At 49.0% G+C, this 25,717-nt stretch overlaps 3 protein-coding genes across 4 annotated transcripts in view; 1 reads left to right on the plus strand and 2 right to left on the minus strand.

Annotated features, from left to right (window-relative positions):
- The window catches only part of RRP12 (ribosomal RNA processing 12 homolog), a 142,813-nt gene that overhangs the window by 87,101 nt on the left and 29,995 nt on the right, over nt 1-25,717 (minus strand). Inside the window, exon 35 of one of the 2 annotated variants that reach the window (XR_009448233.1) lies at nt 24,647-25,065. The exons of the other annotated variant lie outside the window; for it this stretch is intronic. The gene's annotated coding sequence lies outside the window, so the exon portion shown is untranslated. Of the gene's footprint in view, nt 1-24,646; nt 25,066-25,717 lie in introns of those variants that run through there. 2 annotated transcript variants of the gene reach the window in all.
- FRAT1 (FRAT regulator of WNT signaling pathway 1) lies at nt 1,381-3,721 on the plus strand. The gene has a single exon (XM_059660978.1). The coding sequence runs from the start codon at nt 1,577-1,579 to the stop codon at nt 2,408-2,410; it is 834 nt and encodes a 277-aa protein (XP_059516961.1). The 5' UTR covers nt 1,381-1,576; the 3' UTR covers nt 2,411-3,721.
- On the minus strand, nt 11,844-14,287 carry FRAT2 (FRAT regulator of WNT signaling pathway 2). Its single transcript, XM_059660982.1, has one exon. The coding sequence runs from the start codon at nt 13,903-13,905 to the stop codon at nt 13,231-13,233; it is 675 nt and encodes a 224-aa protein (XP_059516965.1). The 5' UTR covers nt 13,906-14,287; the 3' UTR covers nt 11,844-13,230.

Consider the following 25,717-nt stretch of genomic DNA (forward strand, 5'->3'; position numbering starts at 1 on the left):
CGCTGCTCTCCTGCTCAGTATTTTAAAATACCTCCCTACTACCTGGCTTCTGTGAGAATCATTGATCAGCTGCCTCCTGCATGCCCCACACAAACTGTGACCTCCTGGTTCATAGGTCAATGCTCAGTCACTAAGCCACTGCAGCTGGGCTGTGGCTAATTTTTCAAAGACAACTTTATTAAGGTACAATTTACATAAAAATCCACTCATTTTAAGTGAACATTCAGATTTTTAGTAAATTTACTGAGTTGTCCAACCATCACCACAATGCAATTTTGAATATTTTCATCACTCTGCTAAAACCCCTCCCCTGGTTGGCTTGTAAAGGCTGGTCCACCAAAAGCCTACCTGCGAGTGTGGTGTTTAGAGTTAGACCCGAGAGGTTTGGGGTTCTGAATAAAGGTGTCAAACCTCCAGGCAACGTGAAAGAATTGATTTTCTGCCCTTCTCCCTTTTACAACATGAAGTCCAGGTTTCGGGCTTCAGTTGCAGACTAGATCCCAGGTGGGTGGCATGCTGGGGGCGGTCCATGGATGCTTCGCTCTCCCATCTATGTTTCTCTCTCCCTCTTCCTACCTCTCTCTCTTAAAAAAATCAATAAAAATAAATAAAAATGAATCTTGGTTAATCATGAAACCAATCAGGATATCTTGGAGGGTTAAGGTGGCCTATATCTCCGCTTCCATCCAAACAGCTCACCATTTTCCTCTCCTGCCACCCTCTTACATAGAATACTCCCGTACTGGGTTGAGGCATTCTTCTTAAAGCCACTTTCTAGCTCAGAGCTAGCCACTTTGTCCTCTACAGTAATGCCAGCCACAGTCCAAGTCCCCACGTACCCATGCTCCTGATCAAGAAACATTAATGTGTGGTCTTTCTTTGCCAATTCCAACTCTGCCACCCCCATCGGCATCACGGGGCCCCCTTCCTCCTTTCCTGTCAGCCTCGTTTGCCTAACCTCTAGACAAATTCCTAACCTGAGTCCTCCTTTCCATCCTCGCCTAACTCGCCCGGTCATCACTGCCCAGATGCTGGTGGCACCAGGGACCTCAAAAGCGCAAATGCCAAAACCAGAGCAGTTGACGTGCTAGGGCAGGGGAGTGTGTGGGCGTGTAAGTGTAGGTGTTGTGTGTGGAAGAAACCAACAGCCCACCCGGTGTCCATCTGCCGGAAATGCCAATTACGCCCTCCTAAGAGAGCGAGGATCGGCTCCCCACTGCGCCCCTGCAGACAGCATTCAGGATTGTGAAGCTCAGTCGGAGCAAGGCTCCACCCTGGGCCTGGACCCAGGCGGCGCCCCGGCCCCCAACAGTACGGCACACCCCCGCCCGGCACCGTGGTAGGGCCCCGCGGCGACGTCACCCATTGTTTACAAATCAACCAGAGCCGGTAGGATTCTGGCTGCCGCGGTGCAACGCGCGGCACGAGTGCCCGTGGGTCCCCGGCTTCCTTGTCCACTCCGGCCCCTAGCCCGGGCCCCTGCCCAGCTTCGGCCCCAGCACCGCGCCCGGCTCCGCCGCGGCCCACCGAGCCGCCAGCGACGCCCGCAGAGCTCCCGGTGCCGGGGCGGGGGGCCATGCCGTGCCGGAGGGAAGAGGAAGAGGAAGCCGGCGAGGAAGCGGAGGGGGAGGAAGAGGAGGAGCAGGGCAGCTTCCTCCTGCTGGAGCAGTCGGTGACCCTGGGCGGCTCGGGCGAGGTGGACCGCCTGGTGGCCCAGATCGGCGAGACGCTGCAGCTGGACGCGGGGCAGGACAGCCCGGCTTCCCCGTGCGCGCCCCCCGGGCCGCCGCTGCAGCCCCCGCGGCCCCCGGCGGCGGTGCTGGCGGACAAGGCCCGGCCCCCCGACCGGCCGCTGCTGCTGCCGCCCGCGCCGGCCGCGGCAGTGAACCCGGCGCCGCCGGGGGCCCTTCGCTGCGCCCTTGGGGACCGCGGCCGCGTGCGAGGCCGGGCTGCGCCCTACTTTGTGGCCGAGCTCGCCCTAGGCCCCAGTGCCCTGTCCCCGCAGCCCAGTCTAGATGGGCCTTCGAGAGCCGACAAGCGGGGCGCCCCCAAACCTCTGTCGGGACCGTGCCGGCGAGGATGGCTGCGGGGTGCCGCCGCCTCCCGCCGCCTGCAGCAGCGGCGCGGGCCCCAGCCGGAAGTCCGCACCGGCGAAGACGACCCGCACCGGCTCCTGCAGCAGCTGGTGCTCTCCGGGAACCTCATCAAGGAGGCCGTGCGGAGGCTTCATTCGCGACGGTTGCAGCTGCACGCAAAGCGTCCGCAACGCCCGCTCCTGAGGCCGCCGACGGCTGCAGGGCACAAGCCCCCTTCGCCCCGCAGCCCGCACGCGGCCTGCAGCAACCCTGGCGCGACGGGAAGGAGGGCGCAGCTCGGATCTGGCGACGGCGTCCCGGTGCCTGGCAGCTAATACCCGGGGAGTGGTCACTGGGCCAGCCTTTGCCCGGAGGACAAGGGGTTCCCCCTGAGGACTGTATCTCTAATCAGACTGGTGAACTCGCGCCTTTGGAAGCGGCAAAATAAGCTAATCAAGACGAGGCATCGAAAAGTCGCGAATGTTTTCGTGGGGAACTGAGGTCAAGGCCCTGTTAAAAAACAGGACTCGGTTGGCCCTATTTCAGGCAGGATACAGAACCCACCCAAGCTCACAGTCCGTTGGACTTTTTATTTTGGGGGTGACCATTCTTGGAGGCACCGCCTGCAGATCCGTGCAGACCTCCCCTGACCCGCCATCCCAGCGACTATGGCCACAGTGCATGCATCTCAGGATCGCCTCTCGCCCTAAGGATGCGGATGATCCCAGTGACTTGTTTTACCTTTTCAGGGTTGGTTCCTGATTCACTCTGGGCGAGGGGAACAAGAATAGACGATCATTTCAGGGAGTACCTCAAGCTGCCAGACTTGAAAATTTATCACATTTAAAAAAACAAAACATTTTCTGTGTGTTGGGGTGCTGATTCTTAAAACACACGGTACCATGAAAGGGCCTTTTCTCTGCCCCCGCTTTGCAGCTGGCTGCATTCCCCGAGTGGAAGGGAAGCCGCGATGTGCCCAGGGTGGGGCTAGGAGGTGGAGGCAGGTGGTGAGGTGCTGGAGTCTCCTGAGGACAAGCGCACCGCCGCCCCCGGGGGTGTAGGGAGGCCGGACGCCGCAAGCCTGGCTTTTATGGAAACTTTCCAGAGACGTGGCCTCGGTCCCTCCTCTCCCCCTCAGTTCTGCTGTCCTATTCGAGGGGGCCGTACTGGTGCTCCCCGGGCCCGGGCTGGGGGCTGGGAGACGCCACGTGACGGGCACTCCAGGGACACTCAGCCTCACACAGCAGCTTATAATGGGCCCTCTGGGGCCATTTGTAATAACAGCTGCAATTCCCTGGGTAGATGGAGTTGATTTCCTCCCTCTGCCCCTCCCCCAGCCATGCCAGATCGCTTTTGTAAGTGAAGGAAACCAGTAGAAAATGTGACCCTCCAAATGGAGAAGCTGCAGGCTTTGCCAGTGTGAACCCTGATGAAATGTTTGTAACATACTGTTCACTCACTCTGAGGGATTTAAGACTGTTTAGCTGGTGTTTTAGTTTTGTAAGATTCAATGGCTTGTGCATCATCCAGATGTGGCTGTTGACATATCTACACTTCGCACCGGAGTGTCCTGAGTTGTTGCTATCCTGATTATAGGATTTTAACTTAACTGAAATATCTATTTGTAATAAATGTGTTGCATTTCTTGTCTGGTTTTATTTTATACTTGCTGTCGGCGGGAAAGATGCACAGAACACATTTCTCTGTTCTTCATAAACATGAAAACACTTGAAATCTTTGTCAGCCTCGTTTGCGGATGGTAATTAGAGTGCCTTTGTGTCTGAACAGCTCACTCGTTAGACAGGGTCTGCACGCCTGGGTGTGTATTGGTGCTGGCACGAAATTAAATGAAAGTGAGGTCAGGTTTGGACCAAGCCCTTTCACCAAAACCCTAGAGCCTTTGGATTACTAACCCGCGATGGAGATGTTTTATGAAGCTGCTTCTGACTGTTTTAGCAAAGATCAGTCACTGCAGGTGGGAGGCTTATCACTTTTTTTTTTCTTTCTACTGGGGCCATTCATTACGTGGACTTGTTCTGGGAAGTTTGAGCAGCTCTTGTACAGGGGTTGCTCAGGGGGCAAGCCTGTGGTGGGAAAGCTGGCTGAGAGTGGATTCAAGTATTGCTCTCTGCACTGAGCGTGTTTGCCGCCCTCCTCTCCCTAAGAAGTGACATAATAGCCCATCTCTGTCCCTCCTGTCTTGAGTGCCCTAAGTCTGTTTCCTAAAGGAAGGTTCAAGTTCCCTTATTCAGTGGGGACCTTGGACAAGTTGCTCAACTGTGGGCTTCCATTTCCTCACCTGTGCAACAGATGAGAAGTGAGCTGCGGAAAAGGGTTCATGGTGACTGGCACGTACTGGAGATAAAAAGTCGTTCGTCCCTACCCTTTTTTCCCAGGACACTCCCTAAGTGGCTAAGGGATCCTCTGTTTCTCATGAAACAAGGTCATGCCATGATCCCAAAAGTTCTTTCTGGATCCATTACAATCCTTCCTAACTTGTTTTGCACTTAGTGCCTGTTGTCTATACTTTCCCATTCTCTCAAATACACAGACCCTGAGGGTCTCTGAGAAGTGCCTCCAGAACACACCAAGCCAGCCATTTCCCACGACTTGCCCAGAAAGAGCTGTAGGGGGCTCAGTCCAGTGCTGCCCAGCAAGGGAAGGGTGATTCTGTGGCTCTAACAAACTGAGGAAGAGGGTTTCCCACAGTGCGTTGGTCTATCACCTCTGGGCACTGAGCAGCAGGGGCAAGCGGTCAGGTGCTGGCATGCCCTGGCGTTGGAGTAGCCCTGAGGTCCTTGGCCTGCTTCTTAGCTGGGGTGGGATTTCCCAGAGGCCAATGGGTTAGGAGCAATCCAGAGCCAAACTGGCCATGATTTGATGCCTCTCTGTAGTCATTCAGAATCTGGAACCCAAGCCTCTTTCCAATAGCCTGATATCATCATACATAGTTCAATGTCGTTCACTGCACTACTCCACACATACACTACAATGTGAGTGACACCCCTGCAGTTGTCCAGCATGGTGGCCCTGCCATTAGAACCATGGAAAACCATGCCCCAGACCAGTGGTCGGCAAACCGCGGCTCGCGAGTCACATGCGGCTCTTTGGCCCCTTGAGTGTGGCTCTTCCACATAATACCGACTTCTGCGCATGGGCCATGAAGTTTCAATCGCACTGTACGTGCACGCCCGCACGTGGTATTTTGTGGAAGAGCCACACTGAAGGGGCCAAAGAGCTGCATGTGGCTTGCGAGCTGCGGTTTGCCAACCACGGCCCCAGACCCATAGGCTGAGCTAGGAAAGCTGTAACCATTTTCTTTCAACATGTTCAGCATCCTATGAAGACAGTTGGCCACAGAAAATGGCTGGGTGAGATAAAAGGCCAAAGATATAAACTCCATGAAAAGCATACAAAATAAACAAACTAGCAAATAACAGGGGATTTGGAGAAAAGAATGCCACACTTCACAGAGAACTCCAGAGCCTGCTACCCCAGGATTTCACTCTAAATTAGGCATAAATGCTACAATATTTGGATTCAGTTTTTACCCTTTTTTGCTCTCTCCTTTTCCAGCTCAGAAGCAGAAACATGGAGTGACGATCAGACGCCACTTTCCTATGCAGCAAATTCTGTATTGAACCCTGTGATCCCTTCCTCCCAATCAGGAAAGAGTTACCCTGGCAACCAAATTACTAACTCACTCAATTAGCTCCCCCCTCTTCCACCAATGCTCAGTAATCACAGAATGTCAGCCCTGGGAGAGTGCAGCCTTCAGTGGTCTAGTGCTACCGCCTCATTTAGAGATGGAAGCCCAGAGGCAGATGTTCCACACTGAGGTGCACTCCATTTGAACGCCGTGAAAGCTGGGGCAGGCAAAGGGGCAAAAATTCTCCCATGTGGCACTTCCTCCTGGTTTTCCATCCATAACTAAAGGGAGAACAGGTGATCTGCCCATAACAGTGTTTCCCAGGAGGCATAATAGATGGGTGTAGACGCTGCAGGCAGTCCTCCATTGCTAGCCCAGTGATTTAGCACAGGGTCCTTCACCTCAATAATCCCAATGAACTCATCTGCAAAATGGGGAATAAAAATAAAGCCTACCGCCCTGACCAGGTAGCTCAGTTGGTTAGAACATCGTCAAGATTGAGGGTTCAATCCTGGTCAAGGCACATGCAAGAAGTAACTACCCGGCCGGTGTGGCTCAGGCATCCAGAGGTTGCCAGTTCTATTCCCTGTCAGGGCACATGCCCAGGTTGTGGACTCTATCCTCGGTGGGGGGTGTACAAGGGACAGCGATTGAGGATTCTCTCTCATCATTGATGTTTCTCTCTCTCCCTCTCACTTCCTCTTTGAAATCAATAAAAATATATGTGAGTGTATATATATAATTTTCTAAGAAAAAAAATAATACAGCCTACCTTGAAGAATTGGGTGAAGATTAAATTAGATAATGTCAAATTAGATAATGTATGGGAAACAAATAGCAAACAAACATTCAAATAATAAAACATCATTCCTGGAAGCTATTATACTTTAAGTCCTGCCTGTTAATGAATTCTTCAATCTGTTTCCTCTGAAGATCAGACCAGTTTCTTGAGAATACATCCCTGTTGTATAGGTAAGCACTCAGGAAAGTGCATAGGAAGGGAATAGTCAGTCAGTTTAGAAAAGGTTTAATCACAAAAGGATGGAGGTCCCCTTCAAGCCAAACCTTGAAAGCAGCTCAGGACTGGGACTGGTAGAGGAGAGGCAGCAGGGATGTTACAAAGGGGAGGGTGTGTGGGGAGGATAGCCTGGAGCCACAGCTCTTAGCTCCTCTCTTTCCCCTCCGAAAACCCATCCCCTTCTAATTCAAATTCAGTGCTCACCTGAAGTTCTGCATGCCTGCCCTGGCCACTCCCATCTATAATTTGTACTGTGAAAGTCATGCAATTTCTTCGCAGGAAGGGATCTTCAAATTCATTTTGTTCTCACTCTTCATTTTATTTACAGTCTTTATAGGTTTATCTCAGGAGCTCATATGTGAGTGTCTCCTTTTCCCAAAGAGATTACATATTCTTTGATGGCAGAGGAGTGACAAAATGAAAAGGATGTTTTAGGCAGATTATCAGGGGACACAGCATGGGGGATGGACAAAGGTTAAGGATAAACCTTTATGGTCAGCTAGATCAGGTGGATGGCTGTTAAAACATCCAGGCACCAGGTGATAAGGGCCTGGGGGTGGGCAGGCGGGGAGAAAGAGGAAAATATAAGATACACATTCTGAAAAGAAAACTGTAGGCCTCAGTATAGTTCAAAATGCTCTGGAGCCAGACTGCCCCAGTCACAATCCTGGCTCTTTCCGTTAAAGCTCTTTCCTGTGACGTTGGGCAGGTCACTTCATCTGTCTAACCTCGAGTTCCTCATCCATGAAGTTTGATAAAAAGTCCCTGTCTCATAGGGTTGTGAAGATTCATTGAGCTAATTCTAGTAAAAACGCTTAGGTCACTGCCTGAAAGGTAGCTGCATTTAGTAACAACGCTGGGTATTGGTATCTAATAAATATTTGCAGAGCAAACAAATTGGGCAATTTCAACAGAGTTGTGGAAGCTAAGGGTGTGTGTGTGGTGCTTGGGGCAGAGATGATGAGTTGTGGTGCCTCGAAGTTCAAAGACGATGGAAAAGGAGGGACGGCAGGTAAAAAGGGAAAGTAGGGCCAATGGCAGAATTTATTCTTGTCTGACTGTGGATGAGAAACGGAAGGGAAGATGCTAAAGGACAAGGCTCCTGGAGGCAGGAAGGGATGGGGTTCCCTGGGCAGGTCAGGTTTCAGAGGGATTGTAGGGTTTGATGTCTATATTATGTCACAAACTGTCATACCAAGGCAAGGCCTGGGACCTGAGGATTGGCTATTGAAACAACCTTGCATAACCCTTCTTGCCTAGGAGAGCTATGTTTCGTTGTTATTGTACAAATGAATCCTTCTCTGTACCTTATACTACAATAGGATAAAAACTAAATATGATACCAAGGAACTTTTTAACTGCTTCCCCTTATCAATTAACTGACTCATAGGAGATAAAACTCACAACCCCCAACTGATAAGCTATTCAGGCAGTTTGTTTGACTTATTGATTTGGGTGGGTTAAAAAAAAGTCACAAGCTGATTATCTCATCATGTTACCTTTGCCCTGCCTTTTGCCCATTTCTTTTTCAGTCTGAATCAGATTCCATAGCGTAATATGGGTGAAAAATGGTTTCTTAGGTTTTCCTGAACATCTTCTCCAGACATAGGAGTAAAAATCACCTTTCTTCAGATGCACCCTAAATTGTACTTTTCTTCAGGTGTATTAAGGAGGGTAGAACTCAAGAGTGCAGATGTTCAAAACACACCATTTAATGGTGCCAGTAAAGGGAAGTTGAATAACTTCAGGGTTCAAAAAAGACAATGGATCCCTGGCCAATGTGGCTCAGTTAGTTAGAGCATCATCCACCAAAAGGTCGCCAGTTCAATTCCCAGTCAGGGCACATGCCCAGGTTGGGGGCTTGATCACCAGCAGGGGTGTGCAGGAGGCAGCCCATATAAATGTTTCTCTATCTCTCTGTCCCTCTTCCTTCCTCTCTCTAAAAAAAACAACAAAAAAAGTCCATAAAAACTTACCTTTTTAAAAAAGAACGATGAAAGACTGAGCAAGATCTGATTTTAAATACCCTGGACCTCGCCACAGAGGACACATGAAGAGATAATACAGATAGATATAGCTCTGTGTTTGTGCCGGTGTGTGTGGAGATACACTCACATACCCACCGTCCCGTTTACCTTCCAGCCTCCCTTGGTTTCTCTGCTCTCACTTTCTTTCTAATCCTTTTGTTTACTCTTCTTCCTCCCACATAGGTTTGATGAGCTGGTATTTGTAAGGTACGTAGAACAGATCTTGGCACAAGGTATGCACTCTGCACATTAGCTAGTGTTGTTTCTTCCCAACTGATAGCATCTCCCAGGCTCAACCCACCCCTCTTAGCTCTAAATGCCAAATCTTTCATCTCCAACCCTGATCTCTCTCCAATTTATAGGCATTTATGAAGCACCAGGCTGCTGTCCCTATCACTTCCCACGTGAAACTCCTAATCAACCCCACCACCCCTCTGCCGCATGCACACAATCAGCCTCTCCTTACCACTTCCCTATTGTTCTGGTCCTTCTGGACTCAAGACTTGCAGAAGGTTACCAGGGAAACCAGGCCTCAGCCCCTTCAGAAGATGGAGTTGACTCAGCTCTGCCTATGCCCATGCCCCTAGTTCTGAGCCTATCCATTCCACGGGGTTAAAGATCCGAGCCATAATCATTCCTGGGCCAAGTGTTATTAGGAATATGCTATCCCAAACTTCAACACCTTGGGAAGGACCATTGCCTCCTTGGTACAGAGACACTTTCTCAAGCCCAGGCCCAGGACTAGGCTCTCTACAGCCTCTGTAAATGGCTGATCAGTAGCATGGGCTGGGGTAAAGGAAGAAAGGTGTACATAGGCTCAGCCAGGTGCCAAGAGGGTCACCCTAAGAGCCATGAGTTCAGATTCTGCTCTAGCACCAATAATTCCTACCTTTCCCCTTTGAAAGGCAACAAATTGCCCAGCTGGCATGGCTCAGTGGTTGAATGTTGACCTATGAACCAGGAGGTCATGGCTTGATTCCTGGTCAGGCACATGCCTGGGTTGCGGGCTCAATCCCCAGTGTGGGGTGTGCAGGAGGCAGCCGATTAATGATTCTCTCTCATCATTGATGTTTCTCTCTCTCTCCCCCTCTCCGAAATCAAATATATTTTTTTAAAAAGCAACATCTTGTGAAATGTGCCTGCAGAGCGCTTGCCTAGAACAGGGCTCTCAGTTCCCTTTCCCTTGCTTCTCAGGTCCAGTAGATCTTCCCTCCTTGTCACCATTCTAACGTCACCCCTGAATGCTGTGCTGGACATCCTGCAGACTCACAGGACATCTGCACTGGGTGAGACCTTACCATCTTGGCCCTATTGGCCCTATGTCCTCATCTTACAGAGGAGTTGAGGGTCTAAAAGCAGCAGCCATATACCATTATCTGTGCTTCTCTTATGCAATTCCTATTACCTTATGTGAAGGTCTTGGCCCAAAACCTGCTTGTGGGTTCTTCCAGGATGTCTGAAACCCTGCCTCATCCCAGATCCCCAGCACCTCCCACTCCTTAGGAGGCTGGTCTACAAGACTTTGAGAATAATGATGCTATTGTATTGAGGTATTTAGTGGGTCAAGTTTGTAGGATACTCTTGAGAACTTTAGTAAAGCCAACATGAGAGAAAATGGTGTCAAGAAAGTCTCATGTGGTACAGGATGATTCGAAGATGTGGTTGAGGGAAGGAGATCCTACAGCCAGACTGCCTGGGATAAAATCCCAGCTTCACCACTTAAAAGGTGGTAACTCTGGTTTGGCTCAGTGGATAGAGCATCTGCTTGCAGACTGAAGGGTCCCAGGTTCAATTCTGGTCAAGGGCACATGCCTGGGTTGCAGGCTTGATCCCCAGTGGGGGTGAGCAGGGAGCAGCCGATCAATAATTCTCTCATCATTGATGTTTCTCTCTTTCTCCTTTTCCTTCCTCTCTGAAATCAGTAAAAATATATATTTTTTTAAAAAGGTGGTAACTTCAGACAAATCACTTAATCTCCTGGGCCTGTGTCCTAATCTATAAAATAATTATGGCAAATAAAGCCATGACATAATATAATCTCTAATGATTTAAAGCACCCAGAACAGTAAGTGGCACAGTAAACACTACCACCCCGCACCCCCAGCCCCAATGATGAAAGCAGAGACAGGCTGTTTGGAAGGTGTGTGGAGATGGCCTGCTGGAAGGAGTTCAGGAAAAGGAACTTTCGAAGCAAAAGAGGAAGAAACCTGCTTGTGCTCACGGTGGAAGAGAAGGGGTGGCTGAAGTGTTGGTGGGGCACATTGAGTAGACAGATATGGGCCGCCTGAAAGAGGAATGCCCAATGGTGATGTCAGGAATTCGCACTCAAATATCCCAGACACCTCAAATCCTCACATGACCCTCCAACTACCTTAAGTATTGCTTTATTTTTTTTTCTAAAAAATATTGCTTTATAGATGTTACTATTCAATTTGTCCCAACAAATCTGCACAGCAAGTATTATTGTTTGATAAATGAGAAAAGGGGAAAAAAGCACAGAACAGTGACTTGCCCCATATGACATAGCTGGTGAGCAGCAGGCTGACTCAAACTGAGTCACTTCCCCTGAAGCTCCCGCTCAGGGCTTTGCCAAGAAAGGCTTTCTTAAAAAGGGCAAGGGAGCCAGTAGGAAGGGACTCCACAAAATTTTAATGCCCTGGCTGGTGTAACTCAGTGGTTAGCGTGTCGGCCTGAGCACTGAAGGGTCTCAGGTTCCATTCCCCGTCCAGAGCATGTATCTGGGTTGCAGGTTTGATCCCTGCCTGTCGGCTGTTCCTGTCGGGTGGAGTACCAGAGGCAACCAATCGATGTTTCTCTGACTCCCCCTCCTTCCCTTCCCTCCACTCTCTCTAAAAACCAGAGGAAAAAAATATCCTCGGGTCAGGATTAACAACAAAAGCTCAGTTTAATTTTCTGATCTTGTGGACCATCAACCAGAAGAGAAGCACACAAGTCCTGCAGGGCTACCAGCATTCTGTGCTGGGCCTGGGTCTCCCCAAGTGCATTCTTCATCATTAAATGCATCCCCAAGTTCTCTTCTTTCCTCCACCTCCCACCAAAAAGCCAAACCACGCTCCAAAACAAAAGAACAAATTTATTCAGCAGACATTTTAATTAAGAAATCCTATAAATCAGGACCACCACAATTTCAGACACTCCGGTGCGAAGTGTACCTCAATAGCTACATCTGAAGGATGAAAAAGCCATTGAATCTTTGTTAAAAATGGGTTTAGCTACCTTAAAGTCGGGTGGGGGGAGGGTGGCACCTTGCTTAAAGCGCCATCAAGTTTCACAAAGATAAAGCCCGCGGTTTCTCCTTTCAGAGAATCACATTTTAAAAATGGTTTCAGTCACTCACAAAGAAGGGCTGGTGGCAGGAGGAAACTGTGAGGGGTGAGGACCCCCGGAGGCTCAGGCCCACGGATCCACAGAGAGGCCAGAACAGAGCAGAAAAAGAGCCAGGGTCTCATCTACCAGTGCAGACACCAGAACAGGTGGATTGACAAGAGCAGAATAGGAGGACTGGAGGTCCAAGAGATTGTTTATGACTGTTTCTGAGAAAGCGCATGGCATGGCCAAGAGTGGCCTCATGGGAGGAGGAGGAGTTCTGGAAAGGAAAGCACAGAAAAAAAACCAAGTAACTCTCCCCACATGTCCCTCTCCACCTATGTCTTTTCTGGGGACTCCCAAAAGATAGGAAAGCACAGACTGGGCTCTTCTTGGAGGAAGAGAAAGGTCCTGGGGGTGAGTTAGCTCTCCCAGGAACCCCACAGCCTCCCACAGACAGCAAACCGTGACCTTGAACTACAGGTGGCAAGGTCAATTCCTTTAAAAATCCAAATTCAACTCCAACTTTACCCACCTTCAAAATTCTCCACCTCCCTCCCACCCTCTCACTGACGTTCACATCTCCCACCTCGAGGAGCTGCCAACTCGGTGGGAGAAAGGGGGTCATGCCACCCACCACCCACCACCAAGCTTCTGCATTTCTTCTTCCCCCCGGAATTTCTTTGCACAATTGTAGCACCATTTCCACTAAGCTCCTCCACCGGAAAATAAAGAAAATGTATTCCTGTCATTCAGTTTTCAAGTATTGTTATAAAGCCCTCACAATTCCCGCCCCTTGGGGCCCTATCTTTAAACAATCCAAGCACACGACGCCCCCAAGGGTTCGGTCAGGTACAAGTCAGTAAAAGTAGCTGCCATCGTTCTCCCAGTTTATCCCAGCTCCTTGGCACCAAGGTGGCCGGGGGAATTCTCACGCGGCACGGACTTGTCCTGGCCCGTGCATTTCTCCACGTTCAAGTTTTCTCCCACCCTCGCCGGGGCGGTAACTTCACGGCCCGAGGTTTCCCCCACACGCCTCCCTGCTGCCGAGGCGGCTTCAGCTCAGGGCTGGTGAGGGCAGGACGCCGATGGGTCTGCGCAGCGGCCTCCTCTTCCTCCTCCTGGGGCCCCGGGTCAGTGCCAGGCGCCCGAGGGCTGCCGGGCGACGTGGTCCGGTCCCACCGGGCCAGTGGCTGCAACCGCGGCGACAGCTCGCTGGAGCCTCCGCACGGCCTCCTTGATGAGGTTCCCCGAGAGCACGAGCTGCTGCAGGAGCCGGTGCGGGTCGTCGTCGCGGGCGCGCGCCCCGGGCGGGGGCCATCGTCGCTGCTGCAGGCGACGGGAGGCGACGGCGCTCCGCAACCATCCCCGCCGGCACGGTCCGGGCAGCGCGCTGGGGCCTGCGGCGAGCTCGGCCACAAAGTAGGGCGCAGCCCGGCCTCGCACGCGGCCGCGGTCCCCGAGGGCGCAGCGAAGGGCCCCCGGCGGCGCCGGGTTCACCGCCGCGGCCGGCGCGGGCGGCAGCAGCAGCGGCCGGTCGGGGGGCCGGGCCTTGTCCGCCAGCACCGCCGCCGGGGGCCGCGGGGGCTGCAGCGGCGGCCCGGGGGGCGCGCACGGGGAAGCCGGGCTGTCCTGCCCCGCGTCCAGCTGCAGCGTCTCGCCGATCTGGGCCACCAGGCGGTCCACCTCGCCCGAGCCGCCCAGGGTCACCGACTGCTCCAGCAGGAGGAAGCTGCCCTGCTCCTCCTCTTCCTCCTCCTCCTCCGCTTCCTCGCCGGCTTCCTCTTCCTCTTCCCTCCGGCACGGCATGGCCCCCCGCCCCGGCACCGGGAGCTCTGCGGGCGTCGCTGGCGGCTCGGTGGGCCGCGGCGGAGCCGGGTGCGGTGCTGGGGCCGAAGCCGGGGCCGAGGCCGAGGCCGAGGCCGGGGCGGACGCGAAGCGGGAGAGCGGCAGGCACCCGAGCCGCGCGCAGCAGCCGCGGCAGCAGGAATCCTACCGGCTCTGGTTGATTTGTAAACAATGGGTGACGTCGCCGCGGGGCCCTACCACCGCCGGGGCGGGGGGAGACGTGCGAGGAGGCTTCGCGTCGCGGGGCGTCGGGGACCGCGCAGGGCAGGGGCAGGAGTCTTCTCCCATCTGCGCTCGGTGTCCACCTTGAACGGGATCCTGGACGTGGGGAGACCTTGGCAGGTCTCCGGGTGGATGAGCGGCCTAAGAAAAGGGAGCCTCTGAGCGACCTGGGTTGGTTTCTCCCACTCGCAGACACACCCACCCACACGCCTAACCCTCCTCCTCAGACGCTGGCTCCCTCCCCACGTGTCTTCAACGCTTGGGACCGCCCCGCTCCTCCCCCGCGCACCCGCCATCCCCACCCCCCGCAGACTGGGGGTGGGTGGGGGAGGGGTGGGCTCAGGTCCGGCTTCTGAAAGGTGGGGGCGGGGAAAGGGAGAGAGAATTGGGGGTGCTGAGGGGCCCTCAGCAAGGGGGCCTGAATCGACGCGAGGGAGCGTTTCTGAGCTTCCCCCCTACTCCCAGTCCTCTAGCACAGGGCGAGGAGGACGCGCCACCGCATGGCTAACCAAGAGTTGACTTTGTTCATTAAAAAATAAACGATTCAGCCCTAGCAGGTCTGGTTCAGTGGATAGAGCGTGGGCCTGCGGATTGAAGGGTCCTGGTTCGATTAAGGTCAAGGGCATGTACCTTGTTGCAGGCTCCTCCCCGCCCGGCCCTGGTCAGGGCGCGTGCAGGAGGCAACCTATCGATGTGTCTCTCCGTCTTTTCCTCTCTTCCACTTTCTAAAAAAAAAAAAAAAAAAAAAAAAATCAATGGAAAAACACCCTCAGGTGAGGGTTAAACATAAATAAATAAACACATACATAAATAACATAAAAGATTCCAATAGAATATAGGACGATGAAAAATCCTCTAATAATCATAGGACTCAAACATGGTTCACATTAAGACATTTCCTCCCCCCCCCCCCCTTTTCTGGCCTTTTCTATTAAAGTGTTATACAAACAGCCACATATACGATGTACACTTTTCACTTGGTATTACACCATAAACGGTTAGTGTTATTGCGTGTACTTTGAGAACATACAATGATTATGTAAGTTCCCATCAAGTGGCTGTTCCATAAATTATTAAACAATTCCTTTCATGTTTACTGTCTGCCTAATTCCACCGTTGTAAATAAGTTTGTGACTGACATTTTTGTGCATAGAACTTTCCATGTTGATGACTCTTTCCTAAGAATGTATTTCCAGGAATGGAATTTTAGGTCAAAGGATATGGATATTTTAAGGTTTCTGATAAATGTGCCAAATTGCTTTCCAGTTGGATGAATTTCCTCTCCCATCATTGTGTAAGCATACATTATTCATTGCACCTTCACTAGTATTTGAGTATTATAGTTAAATTTTTGTGGATTTCACAGGTGAAATTGATAACTCCTTTCAGTTTTCATTTCTTTGATTTTACTCAGGTACACTAGTTTTCTAAATGTTAACCAACTGACGGGCTGGCGTGGCTCAGTAATTGAGCATAGACCTCTGAACCAGGAGGTCATGGTTGGATTCCCTGTCAGAGACCATGCCTGGGTTGTGGGCTCTGGGATATCCCCAGTGTGGGGTGTGCAGGAGGCAACCAATCAGTGATTCTCTCTCATCATTGATAATTCTATCTCTCCCCCCCCCCTCCCTTCCTCTCTGAAATCAATAAAAAAAATACATATTTTTTTAAATAAATAAATGTTAACCAACTGTACTTCCCTTTTTTGTGACTTGTTCCCTAATAAGTTTTTCCTATTGATTTTTTCTTAATTTGCATCCCAGAAGTTAACTCTTTTCTTTCATTTTTTTAAAAAAATATATATTTTATTGATTTTTTACAGAGAGGAAGGGAGAGGGATAGAGAGTTGGAAACATCGATGAGAGAGAAACATCGATCAGCTGCCTCCAGCACACCCCCTACTGGAGATGTGCCCGCAACCAAGGTACATGCCCTTGACCAGAATTGAACCTGGGACCCTTGAGTCCGCAGGCCAATGCTCTATCCACTGAGCCAAACTGGTTACGGCTCTTTCATTTTTTTAAAAGTATATTTTTATTGATTTCAGAGAAGAAGAGAGAGGGAGACAAGAGACAGAAACATCAATGATGAGAATCATTGATTGGCTGCCTCCTGCATGCCCCCAACTAGGGATTGAACCTGCAACCCTGGGCATGTGCCCTTGACTGGAATCAAACCTGGGACCCTTCAGTCCGCAGGCCTACACTCTATCCACTGAGCCAAACCAGGTAGGGCATTTTCTTTCATTTTTTGGTACGAATATATCTTCAGTTTTTTTGTTGGCCCTATACAGTCTTTTTCTCCCCTACTAAATGTAACAAATGTAGTCAAATATGCAAATTCTATCTCCCCTACTAAATGTAACAAATGTAGTCAAATCTATAAAATCCCTTTCTTTGAGACTTCTAACATAGTGCTAAATTTAGAGTCTTATTGCCTCCAGAAAAATTATTACTCAGTTCAAATTTCCCTAGATTTTCCTAATGCCTTCATTTTTTTCAAAGCCATCTGGATTAATTTTGCTGTGGTGCAGGGAGATGATATGAACTAATGTTTTTCTTTTTCTTTTTTTTCCCTCAGATAGCTTGCCAATCAGGGCAGTATTTTTTCTTTAGGACAGAGGTGTGTGAGCAGTATAAACACAACCTCTGTGGTGGTGAGCTCCCAGTTGCTGTTAAGCTGATGAATGTGAGGACTGGGTGGGGCTGGAAATATTTTGATCAGTCTGCGGTGTGCAGTCAAAAGAACCCTGAACAGGTTGTACAAAGACCTAGATTCAAGTCTCATTCCTGTCATGTCTGGGGTATTGTGGCTCCTGGCAAATCAGTTTACAAGTGTTTTCAGTTGTAAAATGGAAAAAATAATCCCTGCCCTGCCTCCCTCTGAGGATTGTTTTCAGGATCAAATGAGATAAAGGGAACAGGCTTTGTCAGGCATTACACAAATGTAATGTGGGATTAGGTCCAATGGTTTACTAACAGAGGCCTGGCTCCATTCCAGCGATTCCCCCCAGGGAAACAGCTAATATAGTAATGATGTTCCCCCTTGCAGCCCACTAAGTAAAACATACCCCACAGGCATGACTGCCTTGAACTTGCCCAGTCCTTGTATTCTGTCTCCCTCACATCTACCCAGACCTGGGATTGTTTAAGGCCCTCGTGAAGTCAGCCCAGAGGCTCCCAAATCCCAAACTGTCACCACACTAGTTCTGCAGGTTTTGGTGACTGACAGGCAGCCTTCCTCCTTCATCTCGGTGGAGGGCTCTTCACACCTTTACTGAGGAGGATTGGAAGCCATTTCCCCTAGAGTGACTCTCATTTTCATTCTGATGGTTTTAACTGGAGAATTTCAAGGGGAATGAAAATTAGGGGAGAGCTTATGGATTTCAGCAGAGTTAAATGGTAATTTTTTCCCTCCTCGCTGTAAGATGATGCCTGCCTGTAAGTAGAGAAAAGCAGTTTTATGCTCCATTGACTTTAAACATTAATAGGGCTGGTGTTATTGTCTCTAATCCAGCATCCCTGGAAGTCATTTTTGTCTTCTTGTCATGGTAATTCCCATAGTGTTCTTAGTACTATAGGAAATGGAGCTTTGAGATGGCATTCTTTTAAAAAACATTCCCTTTGTAATGTTGCTTGTGTATGGAGATTGCTATGTAAATATGCTCGGAACTTGGATGTTATACTATTCATTATAGAGATGAATTCATTACAGAAGACCAACTCCATTTTCGGGGGCACTCCTCTAGAGAGCTATGAGAGAGAATGCCGTGTTGGACCAGTGGGAGGCAGAGAAATGCCCTGGATTAGGAATCAAAATACAAGATGCTACAGAGGCTCAGATGCAATTAAAAGTAATGAGGGAGTATCAAAAAGGGAAGCGATGAGAGCAGTGTGCCTGGCAGGCTGGCTGCCTGCCTGGAAAGAGACACAGAGGGTGTTCAGAAGGACACAGAACTCATGGATTTTCTGCGTTCGTTTACACTGCGTTGAAATCCTTCCCAAGGAGTTTGCTTTCCACATGGACTTTGTTTTCAATTACCCACAATCAGAGACACCAGTGGGGGTGGGGAGGGGTGGACACGAGCCTTGGAATCCCACCTGGATCCAGTCACTTCATCGTTTTGTGCCTCAGATTCCAAATCTGTGAAAAGATGGGGGGGTGGGGGGAGGAGGTGTGATAATCACTTCTTTGCAAAATTGTGATATTACCTGAGAACTTGTATGGGAAGGCTTATCACATGACCTGTGGGGGAGTGATATTAGAGTTAGGTTTTAGGGAGTAGAAATAGTCTTAGTGATGATGTTCAAGTCCAAAAATATGCAAATTCTATGTTGTGGTCCATTGGTGGATGAGTGTATAAATAAACTGTGGTATACCCATCCACAGGAATATCAGTCATAAAAAAGGGATGAGCCCTGGTCGGTTTGGCTCAGTGGATAGAGCATCGGCCTGTGGACTGAAGGGTCCCGGGTTTGATTGTGGTCAAGGGCATATGCCCGGGTTGCAGGCTCCATCTCCAGTAAGGGGCGTGCAGGAGGCAGCCGATCAATGATTCTCTCTCACCATTGATGTTTCTCTCTCATCATTGATGTTTTTCTCTCTCTTTCCCTCTTCCTTCCTCTGTGAAATCAATGAAAATATTTTTTTTTTTTTTAAAAGGGATGGGCACTGCCGAAACCGGTTTGGCTCAGTGGATAGAGCGTCGGCCTGCGGACTGAAAGGTCCCAGGTTCGATTCCGGTCAAGGGCATGTACCTGGGTTGCGGGCACATCCCCAGTAGGAGATGTGTAGGAGGCAGCTGATCGATGTTCCTCTCTCATCGATGTTTCTGACTCTCTATCTCTCTCCCTTCCTCTCTGTAAAAAATCAATAAAATATATTTTAAAAAAAAAAGGGATGAGCCCTGACCGGTTTGGCTCAGTGGATAGAGCGTCGGCCTGCGGACTCAAGGGTCCCAGGTTCGATTCTGGTCAGGGGCATGTACCTTGGTTGCAGGCACATACCCAGTAGGGGGTGTGCAGGAGGCAGCTGATCGACGTTTCTCTCTCATCCATGTTTCTGACTCTATCCCTCTCCCTTCCTCTCTGTAAAAAATCAATAAAATATATTTTTTTTAAAAAAAGGGGATGAAGTGTTGGTGCACTACATCATGCTCAGAAACATTATGCTTATTGAAAGAAGCCAGACACAAAAGGCCATGTATTCCATTCATATGAACGATCCAGAATAGGTCAATCCAAAGAGACAGAAAGCAGATCAGTGTTTGCTTAGGTCTGGGGGCCTGGACTGGGGAAGTAACTGCTAATGGGAATGAGGTATTTTGGGGGGAGTGTTGAAATGTTTGGAACTTCTTAGAGGTGGGTGTACTAAATGCCACTGAATTGTACATTTTAAAATGGCTAGTTTGTGTTATGTGAATTTCACCTCAGTAAGTACTGTTATGTCTGGTATTTGATCTAGTTCTTTCTTTTTTGCTTTCCTGTTGTTGATTTTTTGTTTTGTTTTTTCTTTTTGTTAATCCTCACCCGAGAATATTTTTCCATTGATTTTTAGAGAGAGTGGAAGGGAGGGGGAGAGACAGAGCGAGAAACATCGATGGAAGAGAGACACATCAATTGGTTGCTTCCCACACACACTCCAACCAGGTCCCGGGATCGAACCTGCAGCTGAGGTATGTGCCTTTGACCGGAATCAAACCAGGGCCCCTTCATTCTGCAGGCCAAGTCTCTATCCACTTGAGCCAAACTGGCTAGGGCTAGTTCTTTCTTTCTTTGTAATTGCGACCATCATCTATTTGCTGATGTGAAGTAATTATGTCTTCATCATGCTTCCAATACAGGTCATTGATGCTGGGACCAGCGGTCCCCGTGCTGGGCCTCAGTATTCCCATTTGCAAAGCTGCCCTGAAGGTTGCCCTGGCTCTAAGATGCTGGGTGAACAGCTTGACTGTTACATCCAGGCCTGTCATTTCTAGCCCTTCCTAACATTCCTCTCACACAATGAGGATGACCAGACCCAAAATAGCCGACAAGAGGACAGGGAGACTTACTCTCAGCAGGGCCCTGCCCCAAGTGCACCATGCTCCGCCTCTTACTCCAGGCCCCCCCCTCACCCCCCAATGCCCACTTCTAGAATCTTCTGAGTCTTGGTTTGGGGGCTCACTCTTCTCTCTTCTACTATGTGGGTATAATATTTTCTCTTCCAGCAGTTTTGCTGTATATTTAGCTTTTATTATATAAATTTGTGAATGTAGATGGACTATGCATTTATTTTTATTTTTTAAAAATATATTTTTATTGACCTCAGAGAGGAAGGGAGAGGGAGAGATAGAAACATCAATGATGAGAGAGAATCACTGATTGGCTGCCTCTGCACGCCCCCAACTGGGGACCGAGCCCGCAACCCAGGCAAGTACCCCCAACTAGAATCGAACCCGAGACCCCTCAGGCCGCAGGCCGACGCTTTATCCACTGAGCCAAACCAGCCAGGGCTGGACTATGCATTTAAATAAATAAAAACTCCTGACTCCTCCAAAGAACAAATACACCCTGTGATATTCAGTTAGATAAGAATTTAGGTAACTATACCTAACTTTTAAAAATATATGTTTTTATTGATTTCAGGGAGGAAGGGAAGGGAGAGAGATAAACATCAATGATGAGAGAGAATCATTGACTGGCTGCCACCTGCAGGCCCACTACTGGGGATCAAGTCTGAAACCCAGGCAATGTGCCCTTGATTGGAATCAAACCTGGGACCCCTCAGTCCACAGGCCGACGCTCTATCCACTGAGCCAAATCAGTTAGGGCCACCTAACATTTATTTGTAGTTATTACATGCATGTACTGAGCCTTCCAACAGTTCTTTGGAAAGGCTAAACTCTTTTGTGCTCCAAGGCACCTACACATGCTACTCCTTACTCCGGAACATGGCCCAAAAGTGGGTGAGAGGAGCTTTAGCAGTGCCACCTCCACCATTCCTGACACCCACCTTCCTCCCAAGACACACACACACACACACACACACACACACACACACACACACACACACAATCTAAGTAAAAACAGGGAGCTTGGTATGCAACAGGGCCTCAAGACAGGTCCCTACTGGAACCCACTTTCCAACCAGATCACTGCCCTTAGGGCCTTAGGGATTGGGTAATTTTGGAGTCTTGGTTGTTTAGGCAAACAACCTAACCTAAAGCCTGCTCACCCTTCTAGTGGTAGACAAACATCAGTCACTCCTAGAGGCCCTCCCATGGCCCCTCGTCTAAGTCAGGTTCCTGCATGGCACCTGCACTTGGACACCAAGCACTTTTCCAATCATGTGTTCTATCTGTCCCCTCCTCGTAACCTTTGTGAAGGCAAAGACCCTGTCGATTTGCTTACCACTGTATGTCCCATGCCTCACAAAATGTTTGTTTTGGGGGTTTTTTTGGAAGGAAGTTCTTTGCTCAGAATAAATGCATCACGCAAGTGTGTGTGTACGTGCAGGGTAGGGGAGACTAGGAATGTGGAAGAAAATGGCAGAAAGGAAGAAAAGGCAGAAAGACTTGCAAGCCAGCTCCATCCCCCTCCTTGAAATGGAAGAGGAAGCAATACCCAGCAAGCAACCCCACCCGATCCTGCCCTACCCTGCCCTAGGTTTCTGCCCAGCCACTCAGAGTCCTCAAGAAAGTCAATCCTGGGACAACTCCTCCCTCTTCTCACCAAGGGTGAAACCGGCTCCAAACTTGGTTTTAGTGCCTGTTGCAGGGCCTACAAGGTGATGAACGGGAAAGGGAACAGACTCTGGTGTCCCAACGGCACCAAGTATTTTGAAATTCAGTCAAGTCTCTTTGCAACACTGTGTTCTCCAGGGCTAAGTTACCTAGGGTGGCAACCACATGGGCTTGAACTCTGGCAGCCTGGGAGCTACCTTATGGCACCTGCTTAACTTTGCCTTTGGGTTCTCAGCTGTGAAGTGGGATCATGTTCATAAAAACCACAATCATAATGTGACTGTTGCAGGATCAAGAGATGATGCATGTGACTGTGTTTGGTAAATTGGAGGGCTCTGTATAGCCCAAGTTGTTATTGCTACACAGGAGATTCGAATCTGACAGGTGTGGATCAGGTAGGACTGCACCCGTGTGAAGTCCTGAGGGGTCCACGTGAGCCCTGATTGTCCTCGTGTGGGTAGGAAAGGATTTTCTTAGAATAAATACTGGATGTCAGCTCAGCTTTAACAGGTAATAATCCTGATTATTATTTGCTTTGGAGGTGTACCCCACCTACTTGCAGGGAATTGAACTAGCTCCTGGAATGATTGAGAGAGACATTTAAGATAAGTATTATCACACAACCATCCAATCAATGTATGTGGCCGTGTAAAATCTGCTCAGGTAACACTGCACCTCGTCATTTTTATGAGCATATTTACAACTGAGGGCTGGTCTCAGGTTATCGGCTCGGTACATACTTCAGGCTCAGCGGCCTCAAGTCCAAGATGTATGGTGTAGCAACTGTTCTGGTTCAAAGCAAGACTTTCCAAGAGCTTGCAAAACCTGCAGAGGAGCCATAAGGACTGTACAGGCCATTCCTGGCACCATTCACAAATCCATCTGCCTGTCATCAGTGCCTCAGATCCTCCCTGGAATTCTGATCTAAAATCGTATCAGCTCTGTCACTGGTACCTATGGGTCTACGGGTGACATCCTGGAATCTGGAAATCAAGCTGCCCTCTCCAAGTTAAACCCTGCAAGCCCACACATGATGGACAGGATAAGTTATCTGTACAAGGTCCCAGAGGGAGAGGACATATCCCTGGTGAAAGCCAGAAGAGCAGGGCTTGGAAATTCGATCCAGGCATGCCTGCATGCAAAGGAAGCAGGAGCCAAGTGAAATCTCAGAACAGCTTATGAACAGCAGGTAAGTGGCTCTAGAAGACACCAGAGAGGAAGGACCTGGCAGGTTCTGCAGCACTAACCAGAACAGAGGGGGACCCAGTGTGCAGGTGTGTCCCACCTACCCGGAGAGCCATTCTACCTCAAAGACATTTTTTAAAATGTATTTATTGATTTGGGGAGAGAAACATCAATTTGTTGTTCTACTTACTTATGCATTCATTGGTTGATTCTTGTATGGGCTCTACCTGGGGATTGAACCTGCAACCTTAGCATATTAGGACAACACCCTACACAACTGAGCTGCGCGGAGGAACAGGGCCTCCCTGATATTTTTAACATATCGCCGTCTGATTCCCTTTGCCCTGCTTCATGCTCACCAAAGCCTTGGATTTTAACTTGCTCCACAGGAGAGAATGTGTACAGAGCAGTCACCATGACACCAACTCTTGGGCCCCTTAGTGGTTATATTCTCAGTACAAATGAATAAATTGCCATTTTGACTAGGCCTCTTGGAAGTCAGTTTCTTCCTCTCTAAACCTGATTTTAGATTTGCAAAGTTGATGTCCAGACCAACCAGAAATGACTATGTAGCCTTTGTACATAGTGGCAGGGGGCCACACCCTTCACCTCATTCTTAACATCTACTGATAACTGACCACAGCCTTCAAATCCTGTGCTAGGCCCTTCATGACCAATCAACGGGACTTGGGAGAAAACCTTCTGCCACTGCAGCCATGGCCCTGGACGGCCCAGCTAGCCGCTAACAGCTTGGTAAATGTTTCTAATGGCAGCAGCTACAGTAAGTATGATTTCAGGAAACGGCATGCCAGCTTACACGGCCCCTATTCATCAGGGTTATTTTCTGGAGCACAGTTACCTATTCATACTATCATATACCAAAAATAGAACAAAGAGCAGCCGTCATGTCATTTCCTAAATATTGCTTTGCACATGAGCAGGATCGAGTGATGGCGTTAAATTCCTGTGTACATCAAGGAGCAAAACACTTACGGACTCAAAGATCATTTCGTAAATGAACTGAGCCAGGTCCACAGGGCAGGGGCTTCAGCCAGGTCATTGAAAACGTTTACGAAGTGTGTACATTGGTAAGTAAAAACTGTGATAGTCAAACGCAAATTTAGAATATAAACTTGTATTTTAACACTGTATTTGTATCCCCAAACGCCCTGTGTATAGAAAAAGAAAATAGGGATGAAACATACTGGGGTTAACAGAAGTTGGTGGAATGATTCTAGCCCGTTTTTTCCCAAATTTTCTGTGAATCTTTATCATTTTTATTTAAAAAAAAAATATTTTGATTGATTTCAGAGAGGAAGGGAGAGGGAGATAGAAACATCAATAATGAGAGAGAATCATTGATCGGCTGCCTCCTGCCCCCTACCAGGGATCGAGTCCCTAACCTGGGCATGTGCCCTTGACTGGAATCAAACCTGGGACCCCTCAGACCACAGGCCGACGCTCTATCCACTGAGCCAAACTGGCTAGGGCAATCTTTATTACCTTAATAGTGAAATAGAGAATACATTCTAATTTTCTAAGTTACCCTTTGAAGAAGCATATGCGACCAAAAAGAATAAAAACAGACTACTTTAATGTCTTAATTTTCTCACATGTTGCAAACAATACAGAAAAACATGACCAAGCATGTGGACTGAGGCAGGCTTGCAAATAAGACCACAGACCTAACATGACAGCCACTGTCAGGAATACTAGTAAACTGGTGCCTGGGGTAGGCCTGGCTTAACTTGATCCTCCTGTGTCCAGACGTGTCATGAGCAAACTGCCTGACCAGGTCCCATGCCAATACAAAGGCTGCTGTTTTGGTGCAGTCAGGTGGGGTATTCTGTCTTCCATTTCTGTGAACGAGTAGAGGATTGACCCCAGAAAAGAGCCTGAAGAAGTCTCTGAGTCTGGCATTGCCAAAAGCACAATGGAGTTAAAGTGGCAAATCTGGATCTTGGTGGAGGCCCTCAACCATTGTAGTTGCCCTGAAATTGAACAAGCCTTGGGTTGAACACTCCTGATTCCCCTGTACCTCTATTATTAAAACAAAAGCAGTATTGCCCAACCAGGGTGGCTCAGTGGTTGAGTGTCAACCTATGAACTAGGAGGTCCTAGTTCGATTCCCGGTCAGGGCACATGCCCTAGTTGTGGGCTCGACTCAATACTCAGTAGGGGGCATGCAGGAGGCAGCCAATCAGTGATTCTCTCTCATCATTGAAGTTTCTATCTCTCTCTCCCTTCCTCTCTCTGAAACCAATAAAAATATATTAAAAAAAAAAAAAAAAGGTTGCCCTAACTGGTTTGGCTCAGTGGATAGAGCGTCAGCCTGCGGACTGAAAGGTCCCAGGTTCTATTCCAGTCAAGGGCATGTACCTTGGCTGCGGGCACATCCCCAGTAGGAGGTGTGCAGGAAGCAGCTGATCGATGTTTCTAACTCTCTATCCCTCTCTCTTCCTCTCTGTAAAAAATCAATAAAATATACTTAAAAAATAAAAAAAAATAAAAAGGATTTATTTCTTAAAAAGAAAAAAAAAGGAAAGAAACAAAAGCAGTATCGACTTTCATCAGAGATGTTTCAAACACCTGAAATTTATGGGGCAGATTAATTCTTGCCTCTGCATCAAGATAATATTCTCT

The sequence above is a fragment of the Myotis daubentonii genome, chromosome 13 (genome assembly GCF_963259705.1).
Source record: "Myotis daubentonii chromosome 13, mMyoDau2.1, whole genome shotgun sequence".
Classification (NCBI taxonomy): Eukaryota; Metazoa; Chordata; class Mammalia; order Chiroptera; family Vespertilionidae; genus Myotis; species Myotis daubentonii.

Coding starts and splice junctions, on each gene's coding strand:
- FRAT1 (XM_059660978.1), top strand. CDS start 1,577: ATGCCGTGCCGGAGGGAAGAGGAAGAGGAAGCCGGCGAGGAAGCGGAG.
- FRAT2 (XM_059660982.1), bottom strand. CDS start 13,905: ATGCCGTGCCGGAGGGAAGAGGAAGAGGAAGCCGGCGAGGAAGCGGAG.